This window comes from Paraphaeosphaeria sporulosa (assembly GCF_001642045.1).
Source record: "Paraphaeosphaeria sporulosa strain AP3s5-JAC2a unplaced genomic scaffold CC84scaffold_6, whole genome shotgun sequence".
NCBI classification, from domain to species: domain Eukaryota; kingdom Fungi; phylum Ascomycota; class Dothideomycetes; order Pleosporales; family Didymosphaeriaceae; genus Paraphaeosphaeria; species Paraphaeosphaeria sporulosa.
The window spans coordinates 376,922-391,578 of record NW_017253365.1 but is presented as its reverse complement, the minus strand read 5'-3'; the positions used below and the strand labels follow the sequence as shown (position 1 = coordinate 391,578).

General features: G+C 52.4%; 5 protein-coding genes across 5 annotated transcripts; 2 read left to right on the top strand and 3 right to left on the bottom strand.

Annotated features, from left to right (window-relative positions):
* Nucleotides 1-2,551: 2,551 nt before the first annotated feature.
* Nucleotides 2,552-3,840, bottom strand: CC84DRAFT_1147006 (uncharacterized protein). Its single transcript, XM_018176573.1, has 2 exons — nt 3,524-3,840; nt 2,552-3,461 (listed from the first exon to the last, which is right to left on the bottom strand). The coding sequence occupies exons 1-2, from the start codon at nt 3,784-3,786 to the stop codon at nt 2,585-2,587; spliced, it is 1,140 nt and encodes a 379-aa protein (XP_018034783.1). The 5' UTR covers nt 3,787-3,840; the 3' UTR covers nt 2,552-2,584.
* Nucleotides 3,841-4,878: 1,038 nt separating this feature from the next.
* On the top strand, nt 4,879-7,819 carry CC84DRAFT_1206102 (membrane copper amine oxidase). The gene is made up of 10 exons (XM_018182016.1): nt 4,879-5,142; nt 5,198-5,215; nt 5,268-5,592; nt 5,638-5,762; nt 5,815-6,342; nt 6,398-6,945; nt 6,999-7,200; nt 7,254-7,304; nt 7,355-7,520; nt 7,573-7,819. Exons 1-10 carry the CDS (start codon nt 4,937-4,939, stop codon nt 7,597-7,599), a joined length of 2,196 nt encoding a protein of 731 aa, XP_018034782.1. The 5' UTR covers nt 4,879-4,936; the 3' UTR covers nt 7,600-7,819.
* Nucleotides 7,820-8,537: 718 nt separating this feature from the next.
* Nucleotides 8,538-10,907, bottom strand: CC84DRAFT_1246384 (uncharacterized protein; the record flags this gene model as incomplete). The annotated part of the gene is made up of 2 exons (XM_018184201.1): nt 8,538-10,690; nt 10,793-10,907. The coding sequence occupies 2 exons, from the start codon at nt 10,905-10,907 to the stop codon at nt 8,538-8,540; spliced, it is 2,268 nt and encodes a 755-aa protein (XP_018034781.1).
* Nucleotides 10,908-11,584: 677 nt separating this feature from the next.
* Nucleotides 11,585-13,361, top strand: CC84DRAFT_1120821 (exopolyphosphatase-like protein). The gene is made up of 2 exons (XM_018175592.1): nt 11,585-11,758; nt 11,812-13,361. Exons 1-2 carry the CDS (start codon nt 11,616-11,618, stop codon nt 12,968-12,970), a joined length of 1,302 nt encoding a protein of 433 aa, XP_018034780.1. The 5' UTR covers nt 11,585-11,615; the 3' UTR covers nt 12,971-13,361.
* Nucleotides 13,362-13,531: 170 nt separating this feature from the next.
* CC84DRAFT_1206099 (uncharacterized protein) lies at nt 13,532-14,388 on the bottom strand (the record flags this gene model as incomplete). The annotated part of the gene is made up of 2 exons (XM_018182015.1): nt 13,532-14,098; nt 14,134-14,388. 2 exons carry the CDS (start codon nt 14,386-14,388, stop codon nt 13,532-13,534), a joined length of 822 nt encoding a protein of 273 aa, XP_018034779.1.
* Nucleotides 14,389-14,657: the final 269 nt, after the last annotated feature.

Sequence of the window (14,657 nt, the reverse complement as noted above, 5' to 3'; positions counted from 1 at the left end):
ACTTCAGAAACAGTCGGCAGAGTTGTAAGACAAGATCCCAGGGTGAAGAGCTCCCCGGAGAGCTAGTAGAGTTATATCATGTTCCTAGGCTTCGGTACCATGATGACGCGATGGCGTATGAGATCCCGCCTTTCCTCAACGAGGCAAGCTGTCGCAAAACCAGCGTGGCAAACCACGCTTGCAACGTGGGAAAGAACTAGTAAAATGCGGAGATATCTGTATATGTGTATGTACCTTCTGTTATCGGGGTAGCGTAGTTGTAGTGTGCCGAGGTAGCTGTGGGGTGGCTGGGCGCTAGCAGGTACCATTCCCGTCTGCGTAATATCTTCGAGGAACCTAATGGCTTCCACGCAGTAGTTTCTGAAAAGCGGCAGGAAGACTCAGTTCCTCACGCCTTCCAGCAAGGTAGAGTTACCGCCCAGAAACGTGACGAGTCATTTTTGCCACACGTGCGATATACAGCTTCTCACGAGAAGCCACTAGAAGGGGACATAACGTCCGGCGGACGTTGAATCGGCCGGCCTGTGGTCGTACAAAGCGGACGTGCATCCAGTGATGTAGGTCATCTAGAAAAGAGCACCCATAAATCTAGAGCCTTAGCTTCGTCCGCCTTAGAGTGGAACTTGTGAACGCTTGACCTGAAGTCGTAGTGGAGACCCTCACTCAATAATCGGCAGAAGCTGCAGCCATTCTATATTCTTGCGGAATGCCAGAACATCTTCCACAAAGATGAAGGCCCTGCATAAGACGTACAAGGTCATCAGGTGAAGGTCAGGGAGGAGTATATGCCGCGGCACATCCAAGTTTGGGTCATCTCTCGGCAAGCTGTTGCGCACTAGAATAGCCAGCCGGATTAGAAATTGTTCCCGCGCCAGGTCCTGTGCTTCCTCGATCGGATAGCAGAAGTAGCGCGCCAGGTGAGCGACGCATCCCGCGAGTAAAGACAAGCACGAGCAACGCCGCGCGCCACAGCCACTACTCGATGAGCGCAGGAAGGTACTAGGACCACGCGAAGAAGTTTATAACGAGGAAAGGGATCGAGAAGGCTGCTTCTACTAGCTCCAATCGCAAGGATAGCGGCGGTAGAGGCATGTCCGATATAGGAGTCAGCATTGCGGCCCAGCAGCGCCTTCCTGTCCATTTGGAGAATTGGTGCGTCCAACTAGTAGGTATATGTTCAGGAGCCGTGTCAATCTTCGCGACACACAAAGTCGAGAGGTGTCTGGTACCAGGGTTTTGAAGCGCGGGTGTCGCCCAGCTCGAGTGCTCGCGCGTGCAGCTCTTTCACGGACGCTGCTAGATGTAATATCTGGGTTATCTGGATGCCGCTAGGCTTGTCCTTCCAGAAAACCAAATCCGAGTATAGGCACAAAGAAGCGAGGACTGTTAGTTCGAGCGTGGTAACAGGTAAGCTCTGTGCAAAGCGCGCAATGCAATCGATCGCGAACCATGCCGACTGAGCGAGTGCAGTAGTGCGTGAGAATCAGTCGTACTTGTTCAAGTTCTCGCTCTCTCGTTTGTTGATGTAAAGCTTCTGCCGCAAACGTTCATACATGTGGCCAATCTCTAAGAGGTACACTAGGGCATTACCGTTTAACGGGAGGCGCACTCCGTCGCTCTTTTCGGGCCACCAGAAGCCCATCTCTCCGCAGAAAGCGTGCCGCAAGGACTAGGATGTCCATACGTTGTGATTGAATACACGGAGAGTTCGTGGAGCTGCTGTGGTGTAGAAATTGGCTAGAGCGATAAGACATCGAGGTATGGGGATAGGGTGGGTCCAAGAGGCAAGAGGAAGCGACAAATCATTTAGTAAACGCAAGGAAGTTGAAAATATATATCAGATAACGAAGCCAAGGTAGTTAGATAGCTAATTATTAGGAATCGCAACCTAATGTACTCTTCTAAAGTTCCCTCCTAGCAGCCTAACAACACAACACTGCGTGCCATTATTCTATCGCCACGACTAAGGTGAACTACGGGCAGAGGAGGCAGATTGCCGTCAGCCAGGGTTTCCTTCCAAAGTTTGTCCAGCATGGTGTCCCAGGTGCCGGGATGTTGATGCAGATCGCGGACCAGCTACAGAGACCGAAGGCTACTAGACACTAAGTATGACATCCACAGATTTCTGGCCGTGTGGACTCTGAATTCAGCATTTTGCACCGTCTGGAATGTTTGGCATGCTCCGCGATTGCGGCTTGAGGACAGAAAATGTTGAAAGACTGTGAAATGCGGCGCGAAAGGACAGAGAACCCTGCGAACTGGAAACGTAAGGTATTGACGTGAAGAGAAGAGACATCGCAAATAGGGTGGGTTCAGATACAATAAGCTGGTACAGGCTACGCTTTTGGGGGGTCATTTACAAATCCTTGTCGTTGGATCCGCCGTGTCTTATAGACCGGCTCCATTGGTTTGACTCGTTGAGTGGTGGCCCCTGAAGGAACCGAAGGCAGGATCCCCTCGACCCGCAATGTATGATCAACAAATCAAGCAAAAGCAACGCGACTGTCGGCGTCAGTACTCGAACGTATGTTCCCACCGTACTTCAGCGAACGGTACACTTGTTTTGGGTTTACGAAATTTACCATCATCTACTACCTTCGAAAGCATTCAGCACCGAACTTGGTGCGATAGATTTCAGTCCTCTATATCTTTCTCCCCACTCTTGGAGCCCTTTTTCTAGTCCTTCGATCAATTTCATGTTCAGCGCGTACTCTCTGAAGCTCACTCTTCCTGCCCACCAAGCCAACACTTCCTCGGCTCTCGCCCCGCTCCCAGCATCCAACAACCCAACCGCAACATCCACTATACTCGGCCTGTTATGCCCATCATAGAAAACATTCGCACCACACCTCCCACAGAACGATCTGGTGACGTCATCCCTGCTTCGATAGGTCTTTATGGTACCCCAGTAAGGGTTTCGCGCAAAAGGCACTTTGCCATCGACATCGAGCGTGATGTTAGCGGTGGGAATGAAAGCCCAAAATGTGATGTCAAATCCTGAAGCACGTGTACAAGAGCGACAAGCGCAGGTGCCGGCTAGGTAGTGGTGTGGTGTGGGCAGCCACCAAGGGGAGTTACCAGGATTCGCGGAGCTGCCTGTCTCGGACGGTACAAGGAGATCTGGCCAGGGAGACTCAGCTTTTTTAGATGCTGCATCTGGGGGCATGATCCAAAATTCTACACCTTTGCAGTGGCAATGGGCGTAGATGGGGGTACTACCGGGCGCGGAAGCTTGAGATTTGGTACACCAATCTAGGGGCACAAGGTCGCTTTGGCGCGGTTCCTGGAGGTACCGATCGAGCGGCTCCCCGTTCATGTTTACGAGGAACTGACTTGCGCCCCCGTCGGGCGTGTCTTCGATCCAGATGTGGGCTTTGTAGTCGAGGAGGCCGTCGGTGTGGTCTACCTGGAGAGTCCCGGTTGCGGCTTCAAAGTGGTCGTCATGATTGTATTCTAGATACCTGCGATCATGCCCACGTCAGCCGTGGTAGCTTAATTGATGACCCTTTCAAGGAGAACGTACATTTGTGTTCCGCATGTCGTACAAAAGTGGCGCGTTAAAATATTTGAACTTCGGTACGGCGTCAGACTACGTAGGTCAGGCTTCGATGGGTTCGAGCTGAATGTGATATTGAAGTAGCTAGTAAGGAGAGAGCCTGATATTCGGCGAGAGATATTGCAGCTGCATAGATGAGTGGGAATAGGAAGCGAGAAGTTTGGTACGGTGAAACTGTGCGTGGCTGCTCCGCACATGCAAGCCACAGTCAGTTCTTTGAACTCTGCCATCGAACCAGAACAATGTTTTGAGGTTCTTTCGAGTCCATTCGGACCATTCGGAGCTGAAATAAAGAGAAGGTTGACGATGCCGTGTGAAGTTGCGGCGTTCGAGTGCCATTGGACGGACGCTACCCCGCTTTTCGGCATTGCGATGAGCTTGCAACCTAAGATACGAAGCAATTTGTACTCATAACTCGTACATTCCAAGTTTAGCACTTTCAGCCTTTCGTGTACCATTGAGCAACGCCATGCAAGCAGACATCACTCGCGCGACAGATCAAGTTTGCTGTCGCACGAAGATCCACGTATGTACCACTACAATGTCAGCCACACCCTTACCAAGCAGGTCAGCTTACGAAAGAACCGATAGAACTCACACGTCTTTATTGGTGAAGATGGTACATTCAGACACGGTAATAGACATCTCCCGGGAACGCCTGCAATCCTTCTTCCAGACAGGATGAGATGCCTTCGACATAATACGATAACGGAGGGTAGCCTCCGCATGCTCACTTCAGGGCAAGATCCTCCGTGTTTATGGGCGCCCCACAAGCCCTCTTCGTGAAAAGCTTTTATACGAAGCGCCTCACATATCTAGCTTCAGCCACCGACGAGCAGACCTACATTAGTCTCATTCTCCATTTGGACCCGTGAAGCAGTAAACCTCGCTTACATTGAAGACATCATAAATTCTGATCGACGGGATGCCCACACGACGTGTACCAGTAATGGGTCGTGACCGGACAACAGTGAAGCTGTTCTGGACCCAGACGCTAATGGAAGGCTGCATGACCGGAGCCTAAGCCTGCTTGTATTGGAGAATGTTACTCGCTCGCTTCAACTGACACATCAGCTTGTGCCTGGCCCTGGACACGATACAAGATTATCCAGGATGGCGTGTAGATCATATCCTATTTAATTTTTTTTCGTTCAGTTACCAACGGCCAGGAGGTAGGAAAAGTCTTGTATCATCAAACGCCAACCTCGTAACGCCACAATCCTACGACATAGCGTAGGTGATGGCTCAACGTTACGCGAGATCAACACTGCGATGAGACTCACTTAAGTATCGAACAGCCTCATCTCTATGGGTAAGTCTCTCCCCCTTCAAGTATCTGTCTAAATTTGTGCGTCGGCTATCTCCACAGTGGCCATTGTCATGAAGTACTTCAGCCTTGCTACCACCTTGAGCATAACGACCCTATTCCGGAGTTCGGTACAAGACTGTACGCAATGCTCATCCAATCAGCCTACTATATCTGCGCCACATAAGAACGTTTGGCGTCCACTTTCTGCAGAGGAGCAAATCGCGGTCTCAAACGTCGTCACTCAAAAGCTAGGGGTCGATCCTAATCCGGCACCAAAGTCAGTCGACGGAAATTATCACGATATCGATAAAGCCTTACTGATCATCTTTTAGTTCCACTGCAACGAATGCGTATGATAGATCAAGACAACCATGGAACCCAAACAAGCTGACCGAAGCCTAGACTGGGCGTGGGCGGAATCACTCTGCTTCAACCGAATAAATCCATCGCTCTCTCATTCATTGACGGTAATGACGAAGAGCCAAGTCGATTCGCCCGTGCTACAGTTTTGTTCACTTCACAAGAGGGACCCTTTCGTCAAGAGTATTTAGTAGGACCTCTGCCGGCTACCAATGCAACACCAATTGTACCCCTCACGTACCCGTTCAACAACGAGCAGCCGGGAAAGAGCAGGTCGCCGTACTTGTATGCTGTCAACACTACAAGCGACTGGATAGCGTCGCTCAGTAACGAAATCGCCAACATCACCAATCAGATATGGAATTCGGTGAGTCGAACGATGCGCTCGTAGGTTGCAACTGACTCTCAGAAGACGATACTAGAAGGCGGTATTGGACCACGTCTCGGGAATGTCATCTGGGAAGATGACGGCACCCAATCGCTTTGGATTGCACTTTATGGACCATCGCCCACCGGGTTTGACAGTACTACCCTACTGTAAGCTCATCTACAATACACAGCTCTATACACCACTAATCTTAATCGATAGCCCTCTTGGTGTGTATTTCAAAGTAGCCATACGTAGTTTGCGATGGCAAGAATGGAAGATAGACGGCTGGTACTACCGTGGTGTGTATTACAAGAGCACAGAAGATTTCCAAGACGCGATCTACGCATCTACATTCGACAAGCCAGTCCCCAATGTGGACGGTACCTGGACATCGACCGATAAGCAAGGCGAGCTACACTTAGATGACTTGCCTCCGCCTATTACAGTCGCAGAAGGGGGCAACCGATTCAGTCTTGATAAGAAGGAAAACTTCGTGTCGTGGATGGATTTCGGATTCTATCTGGTTACATCTCCGGAGCTAGGTCTAGCTTTGTTCGACATACGCTTCAAGAACCAGCGTATCATCTACGAACTTGCACTGCAGGAAGCGCTGGCTCATTACGCTGGCTCCGACCCTGTGTTGTCCGAGACACTCTATTTTGACTCCTTTGGGGGAATGGGTAACTCAATGGTCTCGCTTGTCAAGGGTCATGACTGTCCAAGTCATGCAACCTATCTAGATGCGGCGTACGTCACCTCCAGAAGCTCATCATGCCAAAATCGATGCTGACTACTATCACAGGGTACCAGACGCGATTTGCATGTTCGAAGCCGACACGAACTACCCAATCAGAAGACATTTTGCCTTTGCCCAAAATTATACTAGCGTTGCCAGGAACGTTGCGTTCACAGTTCGCTGGATTGCCACAGTCGGCAATTACGATTATCTTTTCGACTACACCTTCTTCTACGATGGCGCCATTGAGGTCTCAGTTCGGGCGTCAGGATATATTTCAGCCGCATACTTCGCCGAGAATGATGACTATGGCTTCAAGATCCACGATTCTCTATCTGGAGCTCTTCATGACCACGTCATGACATTCAAAGTAGATCTAGATGTTCTTGGGCGACAGAACAGTGTACAGAAAGTCAAAGTCGTACCGGCGACAGTTGAGTATCCTTGGTCAGCTGGCAAAGCTCGCAAGACGATGAAGCTAGAAAAGAGCTTCATAACCCACGAAGACAAATCTGGTATACCTTGGGCGCCCAACGATGCGGCGATATATGCCATCGTCAACAAGGATTCTCCGAATAAGTATGGAGAGTACCCTGGCTACAGGGTAAAGCGAGGTAAGCTTTTGCTCGTACTATACATGAATCGGGATCAGAATTAATCATCGCAGCTGCTGGGGCGACCCACCTCACCATGTCCAACTCATCTGACGCGGGCCGAGCGGCACACTTTGCAACAGCAGATCTATTCGTTACAAGGCAGAAAGATACGGAACCTAGAGCCGCAGACTGGGTCAACACTTATGACGTGGATAATCCGCTCGTCGACTTCGCCAAGTTTCTCGACGGCGAAAGCTTGGAACAAGAGGACATGTAAGTCTTCAAAGCTCAACCACTTACTTTAGTGCTTCTGACGTTTCTTCCAGCGTCCTCTGGTTCAACCTGGGAATGCATCATGTACCAAACACTGGAGATTTGTGAGTCGCTACCCACATGTGAAACGATGCACAGTAGACTGACCAGCTAGGCCGAATACCGTCATGACATCGGCCCACTCTGCTATGAGACTGGAACCATTGAATTACTTGTTAAACGATCCTTCCATACAAACAAGTCAACAAGTTAGGGTCAATCATACCTCGGGGGAGGTTGAGACGTTCGACGCTCAGACCGCGAATTGCTCGGTGAACTTCGTAAGTAGAAAACCAATATTATTGGAGAAAAAGGTTAGCTGACTGCACACAGAGCACACTGAATCAATTGTTCGTGTAAAGAGCCGACATATTATGTTTGATGTGCCGTCAAAAGGTACCATACGGTGACTAGACAGCTCGACCAATGAATTATCATACCACTACTGCCGGCTTGACTGTGTACCACCATCCTGTCTCAAGAGCCAAGAGCAGTGATAAGTTGTTGGATACTATGGTAGTCTAGCAATGTGATTTATTGGGTATTGAACAGCGGCTGTTTCTTCCCGCCGCACAGCGCTGTAGTTATATATGCCAAATCACAACACACATTATCTTCATCACCAGCATCTTCTCAAAGCACAAATCCTTCCTCACCATACATTATAGAAGTTTGCTCCTCCCCCTCCTCCCGCTCGCCAGCAGCGTCCCTCTGGAGAAACCCGTTCACCGACTGGCCCTATCCTTCCAGGCAGACCGCACTCCAAAAGTCACTGAGTGCAACAGCCACGGCGGAAAAGGTTGTAACGGGATCAATTTGGCATGTGCGTGGGCGCAGGGCTTCACTTCTACGGTTCGTGGCGTACGTGCGCTGTGCGATGGGAAGTGGGTTCCGGAGAGATTGTGGACATCGGCCGAGTGGAGTGTACATATGCACCGGGGAACGAGTTTGTGCAGATGTGAGGTGGCTTGGTTTTCGCTGGCTTGATGGGCTGGTGTTCAGGAACGAGGATACAGGGGGTGGCCGCGTCAATATGCACATGCCGGCTGTGCAGAAGTCCCTCTACAAGTTCTGACCAAAGACGTCCATAAATCTAATTCTCTCGTTAGATAAGACAAGTAGTAGGTACAAACTGAGCGAGGATTGTGAGTTGACGCTGCCAGCCCCTGTAGCAGAGTGATGTAGCGCGATATTAGATTGAGCAGAAAGGCTTATGGTGGCATCATCAAAGCGCTCGACGGGATGATGTATGAAGTCGCCATGAGGTGATTTGCTGATATCTAGTCTACTGCACTGTTTTACAAATGCGCTACAAGTATGCATATTGAAAGAAACCCAAAATACCATGGAGCCGAAACCGACGCCGCTGCGCCCTTGTTTGTCGGACTCGATGGTACCCCTGTTTCGCTCTCGCCGCCGTTAGCACCTGCTGAGCCAGTGCCGGATGCGGAAGAACGTCTTGTACTGGCCGGATCACTTCCTTCTCCAATTGATCCCGTCGACGCTGCCCCAGTCTTGCTCGTTACAGCAGACCCGCCCTGAGCATCTCCCGTAGAATCTCCAGTGTTGTACGCCGATGCCGCGCCGAACCCTTCATCGCCGAACGTCGCGCCCGTGAATGCAGCAGCGTTGAAGCTCCCTTCGCGACCGGTGACCACCCCCTCAACGTCGGTGAAAGCAATGGTTGTCTGTTCTCCGTTCTTCATGTTGCTGATATGCACACCGTCACTGCCTACGGAGACTACCATATCTCCTATCGTCTGCGCGGGATCTCCATCCTCGATCGTGGTCTTCACATCGAACACCAGAGAAGAGCCGGCTGTGGCTATCGTGAAGGATCCTCCGTTGCCGAGACCAACGACGGTGCCGACAGCATTCTGGGCTGCGTCTCCTAGTGTGATTGATGATGTACCGCCCGAGGACACCATGGTTAGAACGCCGGAGGACAGGTGATATGTTGTACTGCCGATGACGGCTGAGCCGTCTGGAGCGATAGTGGTAGGTGCGTGGATGACAAGACCCTGGCCATCTGGAGCAATGGGGATGACGGTAGGACCGACTGTTATTTGTGGCCTTGATGCTGGATCGGCCTGTGCTGGTCGAGTATACGCAGGATTGTTTGGGCTTTGTCCACCATTCGGGTTATTGCCATCGGGTGCTGGATTGTTGGAAGGAGGGTTGTAAGTCGGAGGCTTATTCGTCGGAGGATTGGCGGTTGGCGGATTGTTAGGATCGTATGGCGAAGGGTTGTCCGTCGGGGGATCGTTGTTGGTAGGAGGATCGTATGGAGGAGGCGCAGAAGAAGGCGGTTCGGCTGCTGCGGGACTCGATGTTTTAGCGGGCAGCGCGATTACTGAGCTGGCTGGTGTAGCTGGAGTGCTCGCTGGATCAGGCGACTTTGTAGTGAGGAAATTGGGCGCGCTGTGAAGAGCTATTGGAGGATCGAACCACGTGTAGCCATCTGGAATTTCGCAATCGGCGAACTCGGGATCCAAACCCTTGATCGCAAGCGGAAGAATCATCCAAGGATTGTATTGCCCGGGCAAGACTGCAGACCTGTCGCAGATGGCCGTCTTGCAGTATACCGAAGAGCTGAGGAGTTGTTCAGGAGGGATGGCGGAGAAACTCATCCCCTGACCTCCAACGTATGCACTATACGGTACTGGTTCGTCGAAATCTGCCCAATTCACAGGCCAATATTTACCGCTGACCGGGTTGACCTCCATGGCTCGTTGAGACTGAACATCAGAAGATGCAACCGGAAATGCGATGTCATGCATCACGGTAGTGTAACCGCAGTTATCGCCTACTTCCAACTGATCGACAGAGATGTAAACATTACCTTTGTATAGTGTTTTCCCATCCTGAACGACGAAACCTTCGGTAGTAGTAGGAATGTAGCTGGAGTAAGAAATAGGGAATTCAGGCGTTTGAGTTGGAGATGTCGCGCACATGTCTCGCGACACGTTTCTGGTTTCTGGAAAGTAGAATAGCTTCAGACTGTTCCAATAGCGCTCTTGTACACCAGGTGTTGGTATGGCGCCTTTGTCGCCTCCTCCAAAGCGGCATGTCGTCCTTTGGCAACCAGCGGTGCAGCCAGGCGTCAAAGGCGAGCCTATTCCTCCTGTCTTGCTCCATGCCTTATCAGCGGAGGTATAGCTGGTCCACAGCTGCTTGCACTCCGCTGCGGGTACTGTACAATTCGGCGCAGGTCCAGAGTATGTGAGTCGCGAGGAGAAGGAGTACTCGGTCGTCGTGTACTTCCCAGGAATCAAGACAGTCTTAACAGATAAAGTGTCTGCATAGCAGATTGATCCACAGTATGAAGAACACGTCTGTTTGCCCATCAAGCTGGTGCTGACAGTGAGAGTCCTTGTAATTGTCGCGGTGTCTGTCTCATACGGTCTTGTCATTCGCGATCTGTACGATTGCCAGGCGCTATTGCAAGATTCTATGGAGCCTACAGAAGCAAATCAGCGGGAATCTACGAATCCGACGGAGGTTACCGTACCCTGGGAAGAAGAATTCAACGTTCTTGACGGAGACGGCGTACCTGTCCCACCCAACGTGGGCGACAGGATGGGCTGCGTGCTCGAGGCATTCTGGAAGCTCTGCACAGTCGCACACGGCCACGCGAGCAGCCCGAGCAGGGCGAGATGGAGGAACATGGCCTCTTCACCTTATTCTACGCGCGATGTGCATGTGGCCAATATATGCCACGCATGTCTGATCAACCCGTGCGCGCGAACCCTGGCAAAATACCCCCCATATCAGGAAGGTTAAGTTCGGGGCAACTACATTCTTGGGCCGGTTTGTGCGCCTTATAAGACCGGGCGATTGTCACAGAGGCCACACCGTTGTGCAAAATAGGGGCTGCACTCTGAACATCACTGCTTTGTGGCAAGTAGGTGGCCAATCAAGGAGAGATATTCCAACAAGCTTCACCACATATGGAGATGACCGTTGTCTGGCCCGCTTCCTGCCGCCCGCCCCATGTCTTGCTAGTGCTGCGGGGCGCAAAAGTGAATGAGCCTCGGGCGTTTTGTGGCATTGCGCGGCCTCAGCCGCGGGCCAAACCTCAAGCTAAGGTGTTCGATCGGAACAATTGTAATGACACCGATGGGACCGGGGCCGTTGTCTTCGCTCGTGATCGTCACTTTGGTGTTACCGTGTATGAGGTACAGGACATGTGCCAAAGCCGTGGGCGTGGTGAGGAAAGAGCCCAGGCGTCAGGGATGTAAATTGCGATATAGGACGCTATTCCCCAAAAAGCTGCGCGATCTTTACGTCATCCCTGTACACAATCTAACCGCAACTTCCAAGCTTGTGCAGTCTGCACGCACATGTCCTCTACTTCGCGCCGATCACCCACGACCATGACTGTACCCAGGAATTCATTGCGCGGCTTCTTAACCCAAGCCCGAGGCGCACTCCGAGGTGCCATCGAAACCAGCCAGAATGTTACCATTGTCATTGGAAATGAGAGCGCAGATCTTGATAGCATGTCATGCTCCATCCTGTCAGTTGGTCACAAATCATAGGCAATAAGCAGCCTTTTGACTGAAGCATTAGATATGCATATATACGGTCTATGGCTCCACCCCGAAACGCCTTCTCTGCAATCTACATTCCAGTAACCAACATACCCAAATCAGACATTCAACTACGCCCTGAATATCTGGAACTCTTCAAACACGCCAACATAACCTCTCACCACATATTGACACTAGACGATTTACCTGATCTGTCCACTATCAAGTCTCAGCTACCACCACAAAACACGAAGTGGGTCCTAGTAGACCACAACGCTTTACAGGGCCAGCTTGGCAGCATTTACGCCGACAGGGTTGGAGGCGTCATCGATCACCATGACGAAGAAGGTAAAGTACCATCCGAGACCGGCGACGAACCTCGCATGGTGGAGAAGAGTGGCAGTTGCACCAGTCTCGTCACCAAGTATCTGCGGCCGTCATGGGATTCGCTTTCGGGTCTAGGAATATCGTCGGCTGCTGCCCAGGCACAAGGAGACAGCCTATCAGATGACGCCGCCGTCGTCAAAGTCTGGGATGCTCAAGCTGCGCAGCTTGGATTGGCGAGCATTCTTCTTGATACTGCAAACCTGCAAGACAAATCTAAGACTACTGGCCATGATCGAGAAGCTGTTGAGTATCTCGAAGCCAGAATTCTGGCCTGTCCGAAACTTGCTGCGAGCTTTGACCGCAACAAGTTCTACGAGGAGATTGATTCGGCGAAAAAGGACATAGGAGGAATGCAGCTGTACGATATACTGAGAAAGGACTACAAGCTATGGAACGACAAGGGCCAGAAAGTCGGCATCAGTTCCGTGGTGAAAAATATTGAGTTCCTGCAGAAGAAGGCGGCAGACGAAGCAAATACTGGTACGGCAGATGCCGCTTTCTTGGAAGCACTCCAGCGATTCGCTACAGAGCATGAGCTGGACCTGTACTCATTGATGACCACGTCGACTTCAGCAGAGGGCCACTTTCAGAGGGAGCTCCTTGTCTGGGCGTTCAGCGAAACCGGTATCACAACCGCAAAAAAGTTCGCAGCAGAGTCCGGCAATGAGCTGGGCCTCGAGGAGTGGCAGAGTGGAGAAGGGAATTCTTACGATCACGACGGCGACGGATATTGGAGAAATGTGTGGTGGCAGCGCCATGTACAACACAGTCGAAAACGTGTCGCACCGTTACTCAGGGAAGCCATGATTTGAGACAGCGCCATGTATCTTATCTGACATACAGCGCGCGTTCGGAACATTGGGCCTGACAATTTAATTCTAGAAGCTTGCGTGGGAAGTTTTGCAGGCGAGGATAGGCCGGTCTTTGTCGGGGATCAACACTGTCTGATGCCTGTATTGGCGATCCTGTTGTGAACGACGGTCGTTGGGCAACGTGCGCCTCAGATCGATTGATACCCAAACAAGGCACATGCAGGATGCAATTCCTGGGCGGAACTCGTGGAGCGGTGGGGATACCACGTCGTCTTGTGGCCAAGGGTGATGGGTCCTCGTCTCTACGAACCGCTTCACGCAGTCTCGTACGGCGCCGCGCAGCATTACCAAGTCAAATCGAGAAGAACACGCACCTGGATCGGACGCGCACTCACCTATAGGCACGAATGCGACAAACGTGACATGCACCTCACCTTGTCAGCAGCACCTTTGCATGCCGCCAGTTCGATTTGTTTTCTTGCATATGTTTGCAGTGGGATGCAACGTACGAACACTAGCCTCACGCACGTTGAGCTGCAGAAGGGAAAGCAGCAGTGTGGCTCATTGGGCGGTGTTGGGTGCGGTCGAATTTAAGCGCAATCTAGAGCTGCAGGCCGAGATGAAGAGGGATAGCAGCGGCTCTCTGGGCCAGTGAAATGGCAGTGGGACGCGGTATTTTGGCGCAGGCTTCTTTTGACATGTCGGTCTGCATGCGCGACGGTCTTGGAGTGACAACGCATCAGTGCAGACAGGGGCGATGCGCGAGAGCAGACGCCTGATCCACTGGCCGGGCGTCACGTCGGCCGTGTTGCGTCGCCGGCGGGCGGTCAGCTCCTGTGCGCACGGCGGACTTGAAATGGCACTTTCGACAACGAGCTGGTCGTGATGTAAGGCTTGGTGGACTGGGGGTGGGATGGGGAGGGCCGTGTGGGAGGGTCGCCAAAGCGGCCACCCGGCCACGAGCCACTGCGGGAGGCCCGTCGCCGCCATCTGGAAGCTTGGAGTGAAACACGGCCAACGACCACTGGGGGCCGTATCGCGACAGCCACACGGCAGCTGAAGGGTGCTGGTCACCACTGAGTGTGGGCGCGTGATTGGGCGTGCAGCGGGGCCTTTTCGTCCCACGGCCTGCAGGACAGCATCGCGCACATCAAGTCGCAGACCCGCCGAACACGCTGCCCGCCGTGCACAGTGCAGAGCCCGCCATTGCCACCGTGCGCGTCGGCTGCAAATCGCATCCTCTTATTGCGCGCAGACGAAGTGTGTTGTTTCGCGCCTTGCTCGAGTCGCAGGCCCCGCCGTCGTCTGGCCCGAGCACCTGCAACGACGCCTGCCAACGCATACACGCCTGGTCGCGAGCAGGAGCTACCGACGCAGCCCACGACCCCCAGCGCCGCTCGCCCAACTGGCAGCAGCATGCTTCTGCTGCAGTAGAGCTGCGTGTCCACTCCCGGTGCGCGCTGAGCAAGAACATGGCGATATGATTAGAAGAAGCCAACACTCCGCCTCGCCGTCGGCGCAGGCCTCTCGCACCCCTCCTCCGCGTACGTGCTTTCCATCCTGTTATTTGCTGTCGCGACGCCGTCCTCGCCCTGCTGTGTGCTCTCCCAATCTCGCTCGCCAATAGCCCTCGCCCGGATCTATGCGCTCTGTGCGATGCGCTGGCAGCCGTACTGACTCTCCGCCA

What these genes read in the sequence shown, in the direction of transcription:
- CC84DRAFT_1206102 (XM_018182016.1), top strand. Translation starts at nt 4,937, where the DNA reads ATGAAGTACTTCAGCCTTGCTACCACCTTGAGCATAACGACCCTATTC. An exon ending in GCAACCTATCTAGATGCGGC is followed by an intron (nt 6,343 to 6,397) that starts GTACGTCACCTC and finishes CTACTATCACAG; the next exon opens with GGTACCAGACGCGATTTGCA. An exon ending in TGGCTACAGGGTAAAGCGAG is followed by an intron (nt 6,946 to 6,998) that starts GTAAGCTTTTGC and finishes TAATCATCGCAG; the next exon opens with CTGCTGGGGCGACCCACCTC.
- CC84DRAFT_1120821 (XM_018175592.1), top strand. Translation starts at nt 11,616, where the DNA reads ATGACTGTACCCAGGAATTCATTGCGCGGCTTCTTAACCCAAGCCCGA. An exon ending in AGCATGTCATGCTCCATCCT is followed by an intron (nt 11,759 to 11,811) that starts GTCAGTTGGTCA and finishes CTGAAGCATTAG; the next exon opens with ATATGCATATATACGGTCTA.
- CC84DRAFT_1147006 (XM_018176573.1), bottom strand. Translation starts at nt 3,786, where the DNA reads ATGGCAGAGTTCAAAGAACTGACTGTGGCTTGCATGTGCGGAGCAGCC. An exon ending in ACGACATGCGGAACACAAAT is followed by an intron (nt 3,462 to 3,523) that starts GTACGTTCTCCT and finishes GCATGATCGCAG; the next exon opens with GTATCTAGAATACAATCATG.